A 15,163-nucleotide genomic window follows, 5' to 3' on the forward strand; every position below is an offset into this window, starting at 1 on the left:
ATCACACTGTACAACTTGTGATAACCATACCCAGTTAACAGTATGAACAACTGAGCCTCACTCAACGGATGGCTCATAACAATAACCCTTTAGTGAAGCAATAACTATATACATGTATTGCAGAGAGTCCGCACTTGGGACGGGCGCCCAGCATCCACTACAGACTACGAGAAATAGAATTACCGGTGAGTAAATTCTTATTTTCTCTGACGTTCTAGTGGATGCTGGGAACTCCGTAAAGACCATGGGGATTATATCAAAGCTCCCAAACGGGCGGGAGAGTGCGGATGACTCTGCAGCACCGAATGAGCAAACTCAAGGTCCTCCTTAGCCAGGGTATCAAACCTGTAGAATTTGGCAAATGTGTTTGAACCCGACCAAGTAGCAGCTCGGCAAAGCTGTAAAGCCGAGACCCCTCGGGCAGCTGCCCAAGAAGAGCCCACCTTCCTCGTGGAATGGGCTTTTACTGATTTAGGATGCGGCTGTCCAGCCGCAGAATGTGCCAGCTGAATCGTGCAACAGATCCAGCGAGCAATAGTTTGCTTTGAAGCAGGAGCACCCAGCTTGTTGGGTGCATGCAGGATAAATAGCGAGTCAGTTTTCCTGACTCCAGCCGTCCTGGAAACATAAATTTTCAAAGCCCGGACTACGTCCAGCAACTTGGAGTCCTCCAAGTCCCGAGTAGCCGCAGGCACCACAATAGGTTGGTTCAAATGAAACGCTGATACCACCTTTGGGAGAAATTGGGGACGAGTCCTCAATTCTGCCCTGTCCATATGGAAGATCAGATACGGGCTTTTACACGACAAAGCCGCCAATTCTGACACACGCCTAGCTGAAGCCGAGGCCAACAGCATGACCACCTTCCACGTGAGATACTTTAGCTCCACGGTCTTAAGTGGCTCAAACTAGTGTGATTTCAGGAAATCCAACACAACGTTAAGATCCCAAGGTGCCACTGGAGGCACAAAAGGGGGCTGAATATGCAGCACTCCCTTAACAAACGTCTGAACTTCAGGCAGTGAAGCCAGTTCTTTTTGAAAGAAAATAGATAGGGCCGAAATCTGGACCTTTATGGATCCTAATTTTAGGCCCATAGTCACTCCTGACTGTAGGAAGTGCAGGAATCGACCCAGCTGGAATTCCTCTGTAGGGGCCTTCCTGGCCTCACATCAAGCAACATATTTTCGCCATATACGGTGATAATGTTTTGCTGTCACGTCTTTCCTAGCCTTTATCACCGTAGGAATAACTTCATCCGGAATGCCCTTTTCCGCTAGGATCCGGCGTTCAACCGCCATGCCGTCAAACGCAGCCGCTGTAAGTCTTGGAACAGACAGGGCCCCTGCTGTAACAGGTCCTGTCTGAGAGGCAAAGGCCATGGGTCCTCTGAGATCATTTCTTGTAGTTCTGGGTACCAAGTTCTTCTTGGCCAATCCGGAACGATGAGTATAGTTCTTACTCCTCTCTTTCTTACTATCCTCAGTACCTTGGCTATGAGAGGAAGAGAAGGGAACACATAAACCGACTGGTACACCCACGGTGTCATTAGTGCGTCCACAGCTATCGCCTGAGGGTCCCTTGACCTGGCGCAATATTTTTTTAGCTTTTTGTTGAGGCGGGACGCCATCATGTCCACCTGTGGCAGTTCCCAGCGATTTACAATCTGTGTGAAGAATTCTTGATGAAGTCCCCACTCTCCCGGGTGGAGGTCGTGCCTGCTGAGGAAGTCTGCTTCCCAGTTGTCCACTCCCGGAATGAACACTGCTGACAGTGCTAGCACGTGATTCTCCGCCCATTGAAGAATCCTTGTGGCTTCTGCCATTGCCATCCTGCTTCTTGTGCCGCCCTGGCGGTTTACATGGGCGACCGCCGTGATGTTGTCTGACTGAATCAGTACTGGTTGGTTTTGAAGCAGGGGCTCTGCTTGCCTCAGGGCGTTGTAAATGGCCCTTAGTTCCAGTATATTTATGTGTAGTGAAGTCTCCAGACTTGACCACTGTCCTTGGAAGTTTCTTCCCTGAGTGACTGCCCCCCATCCTCGGAGGCTTGCATCCGTGGTCACCAGGACCCAGTCCTGTATGCCGAACCTGCGGCCCTCGAGAAGATGAGCACTCTGCAGCCACCACAGCAGAGACACCCTGGCCCTTGGGGACAGGGTGATCAACCGATGATCTGAAGATGCGATCCGGACCATTTGTCCAACAGATCCCACTGAAAGATCCTTGCATGGAACCTGCCAAAGGGAATTGCTTCGTAAGAAGCCACCATCTTTCCCAGGACTCGCGTGCAGTGATGCACCGACACCTGTTTTGGTTTCAGGAGGTCCCTGACCAGAGATGACAATTCCTGGGCCTTCTCCACCGGGAGAAACACCTTCTTCTGTTCTGTGTCCAGAATCATGCCCAGGAAAAGCAGACGCGTCGCAGGAATCAGCTGCGACTTTGGGATATTCAGAATCCAGCCGTGCTGTTGCAAAACTTCCTGAGAGAGTGCTACGCTGACCAACAAATGCTCTCTGGACCTCGCCTTTATGAGGAGATCGTCCAAGTACGGGATAATAATAACTCCCTTCTTCCGAAGGAGTATCATCATTTTGGCCATTACCTTTGTAAATATTCTCGGTGCCGTGGACAGGCCAAACGGCAACGTCTGGAATTGGTAATGACAGTCATGTACCACAAATCTGAGGTACTCCTGGTGAGGTGGGTAAATGGGGACATGCAAGTAAGCATCTTTGATGTCCAGCGACACCATAAAATCCCCCTCTTCCAGGCTTGCAATGACCGCTCTGAGCGATTCCATTTTGAACTTGAATTTCTTTATATAAGCGTTCAAGGACTTTAAATTCAGAATGGGTCTCACCGAACCGTCCGGTTTCGGTACCACAAACATTGTGGAATAGTAACCCCTTCCCTGTTGAAGGAGGGGGACCTTGATTATCACCTGCTGGAGGTACAGCTTGTGAATTGCCGCCAGTACTACCTCCTTTTCCCTGGGAGCAGCTGGCAAGGCAGATTTGAGGTAACGGCGAGGGGGGAGTCGCCTCCCCAAACAATTCCTCACCCTTATAAGGCAAAACCTCCATATGTTTTTTAGAATCAGCATCACCTGTCCACTGCCGAGTCCATAATACTCTCCTGGCAGAAATGGACATTGCATTAATTCTAGATGCCAGCAGGCAAATGTCCCTCTGGGCATCCCGCATATATAAGACGACTTCTTTTATATGTTCGAGGGTTAGCAAAGTAGTATCCCTGTCGAGGGAATCAATGTTGTCTGACAGGGTATCAGTCCATGCTGCAGCAGCACTACACATCCAGGCTGAAGCAATAGCAGGTCTCAGTAGAGTACCAGAGTGTGTATACACAGACTTCAGGATAGCTTCCTGCTTTCTATACGCAGGCTCCTTTAGGGCGGCCGTATCCTGAGACGGCAGTGCCACCCTTTTAGATAAGCGTGTGAGCGCCTTGTCCAACCTAGGGGATGTTTCCCAACGTAACCTATCCGTTGGCGGGAAAGGGTACGCCATCAGTAACCTATTAGAAATCTTATCAGGGGAACTCCACGCTTCTTCTCACAATTCATTTAATTCATCAGATGGGGGAAAAGTCACTGGCTGCTTTTTCTCCCCAAACATAATACCCCTCTTGGTGGTAACCGGGTTAATGTCAGAAATGTGCAATACATCTTTCATTGCAGTAATCATGCATCGGATGGCCTTAGTAGACTGTACATTTGTCTCATCCTCATCTACACTGGAGTCAGACTCCGTGTCGACATCTGTGTCTACCATCTGAGCTAGCAGGCGTTTATGAGCCCCCGACAGCCTCTGAGTCGCCTGGGCAGGCGCGGGCTGAGACCCCGGCTGTCCCAAGGCTGCTGCGTCATCGAACCTTTTATGTAAGGAGTTGACACTGTCGGTTAAGACCTTCCACATATCCATCCAATCAGGTGTCGGCCCCGTCGGGGGCGACACCACATTTATCTGCCCCTGCTCCGCCTCCACGTAACCCTCCTCATCAAACATGTCGACACAGCCGTACCGACACACCGCACACACACAGGGAATGCTCAGACTGAGGACAGGACCCCACAAAGTCCTTTGGGGAGACAGAGAGAGAGTATGCCAGCACACACCACAGCGCTATATAACACAGGGATTCACACTATAAAAAGTGATTTACCCAATAGCTGCTTAATATCTTATTTGCGCCTAAATTTATGTGCCCCCCCTCTCTTTTTTACCCTTCTTGTATCAGGATACTGCAGGGGAGAGCCTGGGGAGCTGCTTCCAGCGGAGCTGTAAAGGGAAAATGGCGCTGGTGTGCGAAGGAAGAAGGCCCCGCCCCCTCAGCGGCGGGCTTCTGTCCCGCGTTTTCTGTAACTTAATGGCGGGGTTTTTACACATATACAGTTAACAGACTGTATTATGTGTATTTTATGCCAAAAGGTATTATAATTGCTGCCCAGGGCCCTGCACCCTACAGTGACCGGAGTGTGTGGTGTGCTGTGGGAGCAATGGCGCACAGCGCCCTGCACCCTACAGTGCCCTGCACCCTACAGTGACCGGAGTGTGTGGTGTGCTGTGGGAGCAATGGCGCAAAGCTGCAGTGCTGTGCGCTACCTTAATGAAGACAGGAGTCTTCTGCCGCCGATTTCATCGCTTCGCTTCTGTCTTCTGGCTCTGCAAGGGGGACGGCGGCGCGGCTCCGGGAGCGGACGATCGAGGTCAGGCCCTGTGTTCGAACCCTCTGGAGCTAATGGTGTCCAGTAGCCTAAGAAGCACAAGCTAGCTGCAAGCAGGTAGGTTTGCTTCTCTCCCCTCAGTCCCACGTAGCAGTGAGTCTGTTGCCAGCAGATCTCACTGAAAATAAAAAACCTAACAAATACTTTCTTTTCTAGCAAGCTCAGGAGAGCCCACTAGGAGCACCCAGCTCTGGCCGGGCACAGATTCTAACTGAGGTCTGGAGGAGGGGCATAGAGGGAGGAGCCAGTGCACACCAGATAGTACCTAATCTTTCTTTTAGAGTGCCCAGTCTCCTGCGGAGCCCGTCTATTCCACATGGTCCTTACGGAGTTCCCAGCATCCACTAGGACGTCAGAGAAAAAGGCCATAAATACTGGTTGTCATTAAACTACCAGGCCAGTAGAGGACGCTGAAACACAAAAACAAGGAACTGTGTAAAAATGCGTACTGTACGGGGAGAACATACAAACTCCACACAGTCAGGCCAAAGTGTGAGTGCTACGAAGCAGCAACGCCAATCATCACACCCTCCATGTCGCTGTTTTTAATGTTAGAGGGAAACAGGAATACTAGACAGAGCCATTGCAGCTATATAGATATGTCTATGTGTACATACATACAGCTATACATATACAACATCTAATATAAAGGAGCTTATCTAGATCTGGGCAGGAACCCAGGTCCATGATCATGTCTAGATCTGTGCAGGAAACCAGATCCCTGATGTTGTCTTATTGAACATACTTCTAACCAAACAAAGTAAATTTTCTGCTAGACATATAAATGTCTCAAGGTTATGTGCCGCTGAAGCGCGCACACCCTGCCTGAAGTGGAGTATTAGAATATTTCTCCCGGAGCTTAGCTCCGCCCACACCCGCATAGCGCCTAAATTCAAAATTGCCTTTGTGCAAAAGCGTGCAGCGCCACTTTAATAGACGGTCGCTTTAATACAGGGTCGGTTAGCAGTGGTCTCACTGCGCGCTGGAGAGTTCGAATCAGCCCCCCCTGAACCGGAGCATAATGCAGGAGCAAATCACGCCCTGCACCAGTGTGGGAGGCGGGATGGACAGCTCCCGGTGCGCAGTGCCAGCGCCCCGGCGGCTTCCCCACCAACCGTCCATGGTAGTAACGCGTGGCCGCAACATGGATCCCACTATGGAGTGCAGACACAGCGCTGTCCCAAAGTCTGAACCCCACTCTCTTGCACGTTATATAAAGTGTCTCCCTGATAAGTACAGTATTCACATACAGGCAGCATGAGCCCTACATCCCCTGTTTCAGAGCTGCTCTGTGCATCTATGGCCACAAGAGACTCATGTTCTGCATCTGCAATCCATATTGTTAGGATTTGTGAGGGGAGGGAGCCGCGGGAGTGGATGAAGCGGGAGGGACAAACCTGCGCCCACCAATTTTTGCCTTAGTGAACCCGGCGGAAGCGCCATGGTGGCTCCTTTACCAGCCATCCCTGCAGCAGTAGCGGCGTGCAGCTCATATACAAACTGCACTCGCCCTGTCTCTTTCTGAGTAGAACAGTTGCTATTAGGGGAATCTAAGAATGTCAGCACATCCTGGAAACAAAAATGAGACAGCTTGAGCCTGCTTAGTAATCAGGGGTTGCTGGGAGCGTTTTGGTTGCAGGGGGAACATGCCGTAGACTGTTTAGAGTACACTAAAGCAGTGTTCACATTTAGCCGCCAGTTGACCTGGGGACCCCGCTAGCGGGGCCCCGGGCTATACATACCTAACTTAATTTCTTCAGACATGCTGCCGGTGGCTGTGTGTGCAATACACAGCAAGCTCCACCATCAGCTCCAGGCTATGCGCCATACACAGCATGCTCCATCATCAGCTCCAGGCTGTGCGCTACACACCGCAGGCTCCACCATCAGTTCCATGCTGTGCACTATACACAGCAAGCGCCAACATCAAATCAATTCCTGGTGAACTCCAGTTGTGCACTGCTCCCACCAGTGCCAGAAGGTGCACTATATCTAGCTAACACTGTTGATAGTCAGATCTCAGTGGCAGGAGCTGGGTGCTGCATTGTAACATTATGTGCAGCACCCGACTCTTGTCACTGTGCAGGAGCTGGCACTGCAGCCACAGCAGTCTCCAGAGGCAGCGCACATCTTCCGGACCCCCGGAGAGACGAAAATGGGGATACGGAACACAGAGATATGCCTCCTCCGTGATGCCACGCCCCCCTCTTCACAGAAAGCACCTATTTCACTTAAGGCCACATTGGGAGTCATAGGGGTAAGTGATTCCCCTGCATGCAAGGCTACGGTTCAACTATGCAACGTTCTGCAACTTTCACAATGTAACAATGCACTGTTGCTTAGAGAGGACTGGTTGGATATAAAGGGTGATACTGCCTCAGATATAATTTGTTTCTGTCTTCATAATACTCTAGTATCATGGGATAGTCTCAAACAATAGTGGGAAGTGATATGCCCTGCAGCGACATATGCCATAAAAACTGTCTGGATGGCATCTATAGAAGGTCAAAAAGAAAAAAAGATTCCCTGTAGTGGGCACAATCGGACTATAATACTTTCTTAAAGTCAAGTATTTATCATGATAGATGACCACAAATTCTAAAATATAACTTTTATTTGAATCTTTAAAACATGAGCGAAATATAGTGCATGTGAATTAAGTTGTGAAAAAGTGATATAATAAAGTGAATTAAAAAGCTTAGCCACTGTGGTTGTTGTATTTATTCACTGTCTCCAGTGTTTTAAACAATGTTGCAGTATTTGTAGAAATGCTAGTTGTCAAATGTCTTATAATGATACTCTTGTATCTAGGAGTGAACAAAACCTCCTAGGTATAATCTCATGTGTTTATTCACTGTCTCCAGTATCTTAAACAATGTTGCAGTGTTTGTAGCAATGCTAGTTGTCAAAGGTCTTATAATGATACCTTTGTATCTGGGAGTGAAAAAACTCCTAGATGTAATCTCATTCCACCACCACTATTAATATTTTACTCCTTATTTTCAGTGTGCGCATCACTGACTAATAATACATAGGTGGTGAAGCATTTCATTTATCTAAATGCCTGCTAATATTTACTACAAATGCGTGAATAAATTCACTGCTTTCAGAATGAATATCCTTGTGCTGCTGCCCTCTACACATGATGTGTGCATATAATTGATATTAAAGGTGCTCTATATGGCAATGACCATATTTATGATTCATATATCCGCACCAAAGGTACACACATATAGTACATATAATTAAAGGTGCTTTTATGGTTCATGTATCAACACCGATTGCACACACATATGATGCATATAGTTAATATTGAAAGTGCTTTGTTCTATATGGCAATGAACCGTTTTTATGAATCATGTATCAACACCCACACCCTGTTTTAAAGATTCAAATAAAAGTTATAGTTTAGAATTTGTAGTCATCTATCATGATAGATACTAGAAAGTATTATAGTCCGAGTGTGCCCACTACAGGGAATCTTTTTCTTTTTGACCTTCTATACATACGCTTTTCCTTGGAGCACCTCCCAATATGTAAGAGGTATATACCTGTATTATTGAATAAAAGGGAAAGGACATAAACTATACATGAAAAATATTAAATCAAAATAGGTGTCTGTGCGACCCTTCACCTATCTTGGATGGCATCTATGGCAGAGCCTGTGTATGCTTCATTTGGAATGCAGTTGAGTTGTTGGCTGTCGTGATCTTGGTAGTCGCCATACCAACTCTGGAATCCTGAAACCCATGCAAAATGCAGACGGCGGAATCCCAACAGGGGGTTAGGTTTAGGCTCCACCCTGGTGGGTTAAGGCTAGGCTGTGGGGAGTGGTGGGGTTAGGGACCACCTGGGGGAGGATAGGTTTAGGCACTAAGGGGAGGAATGTTAGGGTTAGGCTGAGGGGCAGGAGGGGCTAGGTTTAGGTACCACCGGGGGAGGTTAGGGTTAGGCACTAAGGGGGAACATACTTACCTCGCCCCTGTCGGGATTTCACATATAGGGAATCCAGCGTTTGTATTGTGAGCTCAATCTGGACTCAACTACAAACACTCTATTTTCCAGCCTTCTATGTCTTCCATCAAGCGGAAAGTCTTACCTGACCATGCTGAGTAATCGTCTGTTTGAACTTCTTGGTCAATTTTTTCTGACTTGTTGCGCTCATGGATTTCTCGACTTAAATCTTCTAGCTGTGAAGGATAAAAGAAAAAAGTGGTTCTAGAATAAAGTTTGGATACATGCAATATAATCTGGCCAGATGCATACCGTTCAATGAAAGAAAACCCCACACAAACACTCCCCCCCCCCCATCACGCTGTCATATACAAAAGGTTCATCATATATCAAACTGTTACCAGAAAAGAAGGCATATGAAAGAAGCCCACAGGAAAATTGCACATGGAAACAAAAACCCCACTGTCATAATACAATTTCCCTGTTGGCTCTTTTCCGTGTGGGTTTTTCTGGTTACCGCTGCATAAATAATAGTCTAGCTTTCCATCTAGCAACAGGATCACTCCATGGATTTAGCTTCCTTGTAAAGTTTTTCAGTTTTGTGTCAGTCATCTACACATGCTCAGAAAGTGCATTGGAAAACCAATTTATCTAGCACACATCTATTCCATGCAGTTATATCAGATGTTGCTGCCTCATCATGATAGGGTCAGATACAGTCGTGAAATTTGGTCATAAATGGTCATAAACTAATGTGCATTTGATGATACATCAGATGTCTATTAATTATTCTCATTTTAATTTACTCATTTTCTCCTCAACTGAATGTCTTTTCCTTGGGGACAATTTCAGGTGCAGATTGGAATAGAGTATGTAGTGGCATGCCTGGCTGCTATGCACAACACCTTTTGTTTTGTTTGCGTTACTGTGAATAAGGGTCCTCCTTGCATCTCACATATCACAGTTCTGTCTACAGTGCAACAATATAACCTAATGCTACATAGATATTAGATGCTATATAATACTAAAATTTATATTTAACCACTTGCCTGGCTTAAACATACGAGATCCAACCACAGCCATGAGTGCGTTACCAGACCAGGTCATATCCCATACGACCGTGAAGCCTCGCTGCTTCCTACATCTGTTGTGTAAGAAATCCGTCCCAAACAAGTGCAAAACGGACTTCCTCCTGCTGCTGCAGCACCCTGGGAGTGATGTTGCAGTCTGTGACTGCTGACATCAGTCCCAAAATCACTTCCCAGAATGCTGTGCGAAGGGCAACTCGGAACGCAAGTAGGGGAACATAGCACAAATATTCTGATCTGTGTGTGTACAGAGATCAGCTTCAGCAGGGGGACCAACGATCAGTAAAGGAACCTACACACTACGCGATATTAATGAAAGATATGAACAATCTCGTTCATTAATGAACGAGATACCGTTCATATCTTTCAGTGTGGAGGTACCAGCGATGAACAATGCGCGGCCCCGCGCTCGTTCATTGCTGGTGCCCCATCGCTTGTGCATGCAGGCCAATATGGACGATCTCGTCCATATTTGCCTGCACTGCTATGAAGCTGGGTGATGGAGGGAGCGAAGAAACTTCACTACCCCCGTCACCGCCCCACCGGCCGCCCATGCCGTCGAGCAGCTCGGCGGCAGATCGCACGGCGTGTAGGGCCCTTTACCCTGCCCCATGCACCGCTGTCTGCAAGGTGAGGAGGAGGTGCTATAAAAATTTTTTTTTTTTAAAAAGGAGGTGGGGGTATCGTGTAACCTTTTGAAACAAGAGGTGTTATGCTGCCCCATAAAAAGATTTATTGGCTGTGTGTGTGTGTGTGTGTGGGACGACTATGACAACTTAACTAGGGCCTACTGACATTGGGGGTGATGGTGGGGGCTCTGCCTTCAAGGGGGGGGTGTTGATAATGTAGGGGATCTTACGCCCCTAGGTATTTATCTCCACTGAAGGCTTAGTACATTGACCCCTTAGCTTTGCATGAAATACAGAGGTCATGGATATACTGCAAAGGCTGTGGTAGCCATTTTAGGTAATCAATTGCAGGGATCAATCATCCTACCCATGAGAAATCCAGGTAAGGTACCATTTTAGGAGCACCATGACTACACTGGGCAGAATAAGCAATGCCTGGAACTGAATAATCCTAGGAGAGACAATGCAATTTTCAATCTGCACAGGGCACCAGGTGAGGCAGCCATGTTGTAAATAAACAGAACAAAGTCAAAGGATAAAATGAACCATGAACTAACCGGGTACCGCATGCTTAATAATTCCATGGGTTGCCCATCCTGCCCTTGACATTACCAGGCAAGGCAGCCATCTAGGGCACACTGCATAAGTTAGAGTAAGCAGGATGGGTGAGCCATAGAAGTGTAGCAAGTATATTAGTGGGAATTAAACATACAGTGGAAAAAAAAAAAAAAAAAAAAAAAAAAAGATATAGAAATCAATACATGGAAAGGAAAGAGAGCAGTCTAGAAGGCAATCTAGAAGATCCCTTTTAGATACCAGGTAATACAACAGTGAAAAATCAAAAACATGTTAAAAATTAAATAGTTCAGGATATGAAATTTGCACAACAAATCCCTTGGCCCTCGAGCATGCTCCCCAGAAGCTGGCCATGGACCACTGTCTCTAGGCCATCCATGAGTCCATGCAGCTGTGGGTTTCATCAAACACGCAAGTACAGTAGGTTTCTCCAGTATTTAAAATATTTTTTTTTTTAAATACCCACATGTTGCTATAGAAAACTTCTATACTCTTTATACCTCCCTTAATGGTTAACATGGGGCCTGATTCAGAGTTGTATGATATTGCTTTCCTGTGGCTGTGCAATACCGTACAGCCAATATGCTAATACAGCAGGAGGCGTCTGGTGTAAATAGACACCTCCTTGCTGCTTTCGTGATCCGCTGCTTTCGTGATCTGCTTTCGTGATCCGCTGATTTGATGGTGCGTCTCAAGACGCACCATCAAATCACTCTGCAGGTCAGTGATTAGATTTATATCTCAGGTCAGCAGCTGAGGTCAGTAAATCTGCATCGCAAGACGCAGATAGTGACTTTGACACTGCCACAAAATGGAGGCGACACGCCTCCGTTTTGAGGAACGGACCCTGCTGTCGCCCCTTCCCCACCCCCAAATGCCCTCAGTCTGTCAATCAGGCTGGGGCTTAGGGGGCACTGGTGCGAGCACACAGGACCCATTCTGCACATATGCAGTGTCCCCATAAGACTTCTACGCTAATCATCGGGTTAGAATACAAGTATGAATCAGGGTCATAGATTAAAAAAAAAAAAAAAACTTAAAATACTAAATGATTATCAAGCTGTTGTCTCCCCAATCAACATATGTATATGTACAGTATGTTGAAACGAAAATAAAGTGATAATATTTTTTCTAAACTGCTTTATAATAGCACCTGAGTGATATCACTAAGCTAATTGAGCATCTGCCACTATATATGTCTGCTTTATAATATGGCAGAAATGGCTACTGTAATTTAGAATTACTGCATAGAATTTATTTGGGATGAAGTTCAAATATAACACTAAAACTGCCCATAAATGGATATTGTGGAACATATTGTCACTTAATTCTCATTTGTAATCTTATTTAGTTATTGGAGCTATGAATGGTAGCAATGGATTCAGGTTCAAGTAGAAACATATTTCCCCAGCAAACATCAGACTGGCTTTACAATGGTTCAAGCAGGCCACAATGGCTAATGGCACCTACTAAGGACAAAGAAAAGGTAAATGCAGCCTCAGCTGGTGTCAGATGTGCATTTCAAAAGGTTATTTGATAGATGCGGATACGGATTTTGAGAAACCCCTTCAACATTTATTATAGATCACTAAGGGATTGATTTAGTTTAGCATTAATTTAATCTTACTATTCAGGTTAGATAGCATTCAAGTTATTTATAACACCATGTATAGGTTTGGGTTGAGGACAATACAACTACAATGCTACAGTGTCCATGGTGTTTAAAATAATTTAGGAAGCAACTGAACAAAACTACCCCAAGAAATGTCTAGATAGACCACTGCCCATTTACAATAGGGTATTCATTACTGTTTATTAGCATCTCCAACTGGACAGCAATAAATTAGCTTTAAATAAAGTCTGAACTTGATTAGAGAAGAAGTAGGACACTAACCACCAATCAGGTTGGTTGCTTTGACAGATAGGAAAAGGAGAGATCATATACAGGTTGAGTATCCCATATCCAAATATTCCGAAATACGGAATATTCCGAAATACGGACTTTTTTGAGTGAGATAGTGAAACCTTTGTTTTTTGATGGCTCAATGTACACAAACTTTGTTTAATACACAAAGTTATTACAAATATTGTAGTAAATGACCTTCAGGCTGTGTGTATAAGGTGTATATGAAACATAAATTAATTGTGTGAATGTACACACACATTGTTTAAAGCACAAATGTATTAAAAATATTGACTCAAATTACCTTCAGGCTGTGTGTATAAGGTGTATATGAAACATAAATACATTCTGTGCTTAGATTTAGGTCCCATCACCATGATATCTCATTATGGTATGCAATTATTCCAAGATACGGAAAAATCCGATATCCAAAATACCTCTGGTCCCAAGCATTTTGGATAAGGGATTATATATATATATATATATATATATATATAAAAAAAAAACAACCTTAGTGTGAATGTGTGTGTGTACACATGTGGTAGGGAATATAGATTTTAAGCTCCGCTGGGGCAAGGACTGATGTGACTGGTCAAATATTCTCTGTAAAGCGCTGCGGAATGTGTGCGCGCTATATAAATAACTGGTAATAAATAATAAAAATCTTGAGATGTGTTACCCATAAAATCAGGTACTTACTAATAGTTCCCAGTAAAAACTTTTGGGCTTAAACATTTCACTGATTGTCCGCTTCACTAGTCCACCACGACGAGAAGAAACTGTAATTTCACATCTTATAATTACCAATCACCTAACATACACAGCACTATCCGCTGGGTTCAGTAACTCTAGGTTGGTCATACACTGAATGATAATTATTCAGATCAGCTGATGGAATAACTGGTTTGAAAGATTATCTTTCATGGGATGGGATGCGGTCAAGATCCCGCCGGACGGAATCCCGGCGGTCGAAATACCGACACCGGAATCCGGCACAATCCCGACATATTCTCCCCCCATGGGTGCCCACGACACCCACAGAGGGAGAATAAATGTGTGCCGAGCGTAGCGAGGCACCGTGCCCGCAGCGTGGCGAGCGCAGCGTGGCGAGCGCAGCGAGCCCGCAAGGGGCTGCGTTCCGCTCTCCACCCCTGTCGGGATTGTGCTGGTCAGGATTCCGGTGTCGGTATTTCGACCGCCGGGATCCCGTCCAGCGGGATTTCGTACTGATCCCCACGGGATAACACAGGGATTTCTGGTGGAAGGTTTCCAAATGTTTGATTTTAGATGAACGATTGTCACCAGCCCAATCTACAGCTAATTGATGGTGTGCACGTGCAGTCTCTGAATGGGTATGTAAAGAGACCGTTACTAATACAAAGCAGCCGGTATAAGTGTCCATGTTACGTCCTACAGTCACCAAATTTACTCATATTTGGTGTGCAGTATGCCAGCTCTGTTCCTATCTACGGTGAACAAGGCCAGATTACAGGACAATCAATACAACAGCTTTTCATAAAAGTTCGGGTTCTATGGCACCAGAGTGACACCAAGGACGTTGTAGCAACAAGGCTCCAGGACAGACCTCCTAGTCTTGGCAAGTCCCAATTGTAAAGCGCAACAAAACATGGCAGCTCTGTACTAATGTCAGTATGACTGTATACAGTGTGTTGCAGGGCAGAGTGCCGATGCTGCAGGAGAGAGCTGTATGTGCTAAAGTGTTTACATACAGGAGCCATGCGTGCAGGTGTCTCTGTGTGTGGGCAGACACGCCGGGAGTTTCCCCTGGTGACCGTCTGCTCATTCCCTCTTGCGTCAGTTATGCGGGCGCCGCAGTCTCACCTGTTTCCGCAGCTCCAGGTTGCTGCTCTCGGCGGTGCGGTGCAGCCTCTGGCTGAGGCTCAGCTGCTTCTTGATCCGGCGCAGCTCCCCCTGGCAGCCCCTCAACTTCTCCTCCAGGACCTGGACCCGACGGCACAGCACCGCGTCCAGTGACGGGGGCTCGGGGCTGCCCGCTGCCTCCTCACACCCCTCCTCGCACTGACTAGTCACCACATCAGCTTCACCTGCCCCGGGTGACACCGCGAATTCCCCTTCCTCCTCCGGTGGCCCCGTAGACTCCTCACCAGGAGAAAGCGCCTCCCCGTTCTGGGCCATGGGTAGAGCTGCCGCTACCTCACGAGCTCACATCACCATAGTCCCGGCAGCCGGAACACTGCGCTACGGCCGTGACAGCGTCCTCTCTCTGTCAGGCGACACCGAAT

General features: G+C 46.6%; 1 protein-coding gene across 1 annotated transcript in view; it reads right to left on the bottom strand.

Moving 5' to 3' along the window:
- The window catches only part of AGGF1 (angiogenic factor with G-patch and FHA domains 1), a 115,328-nt gene extending 100,166 nt beyond the window's left edge, over positions 1 to 15,162 (bottom strand). Inside the window, exons 1-2 of the mRNA XM_063963689.1 lie at positions 14,742 to 15,162; positions 8,849 to 8,939 (exon numbers count right to left, since the gene is read on the bottom strand). Coding sequence (XP_063819759.1) covers positions 8,849 to 8,939; positions 14,742 to 15,056 — 406 coding nt within the window. The 5' untranslated portion in view covers positions 15,057 to 15,162. The remainder of the gene's footprint in view (positions 1 to 8,848; positions 8,940 to 14,741) is intronic.
- Between the last annotated feature and the right edge of the window lies 1 nt (position 15,163).

Source organism: Pseudophryne corroboree, chromosome 1 (genome assembly GCF_028390025.1).
Source record: "Pseudophryne corroboree isolate aPseCor3 chromosome 1, aPseCor3.hap2, whole genome shotgun sequence".
Lineage (NCBI taxonomy): Eukaryota > Metazoa > Chordata > Amphibia > Anura > Myobatrachidae > Pseudophryne > Pseudophryne corroboree.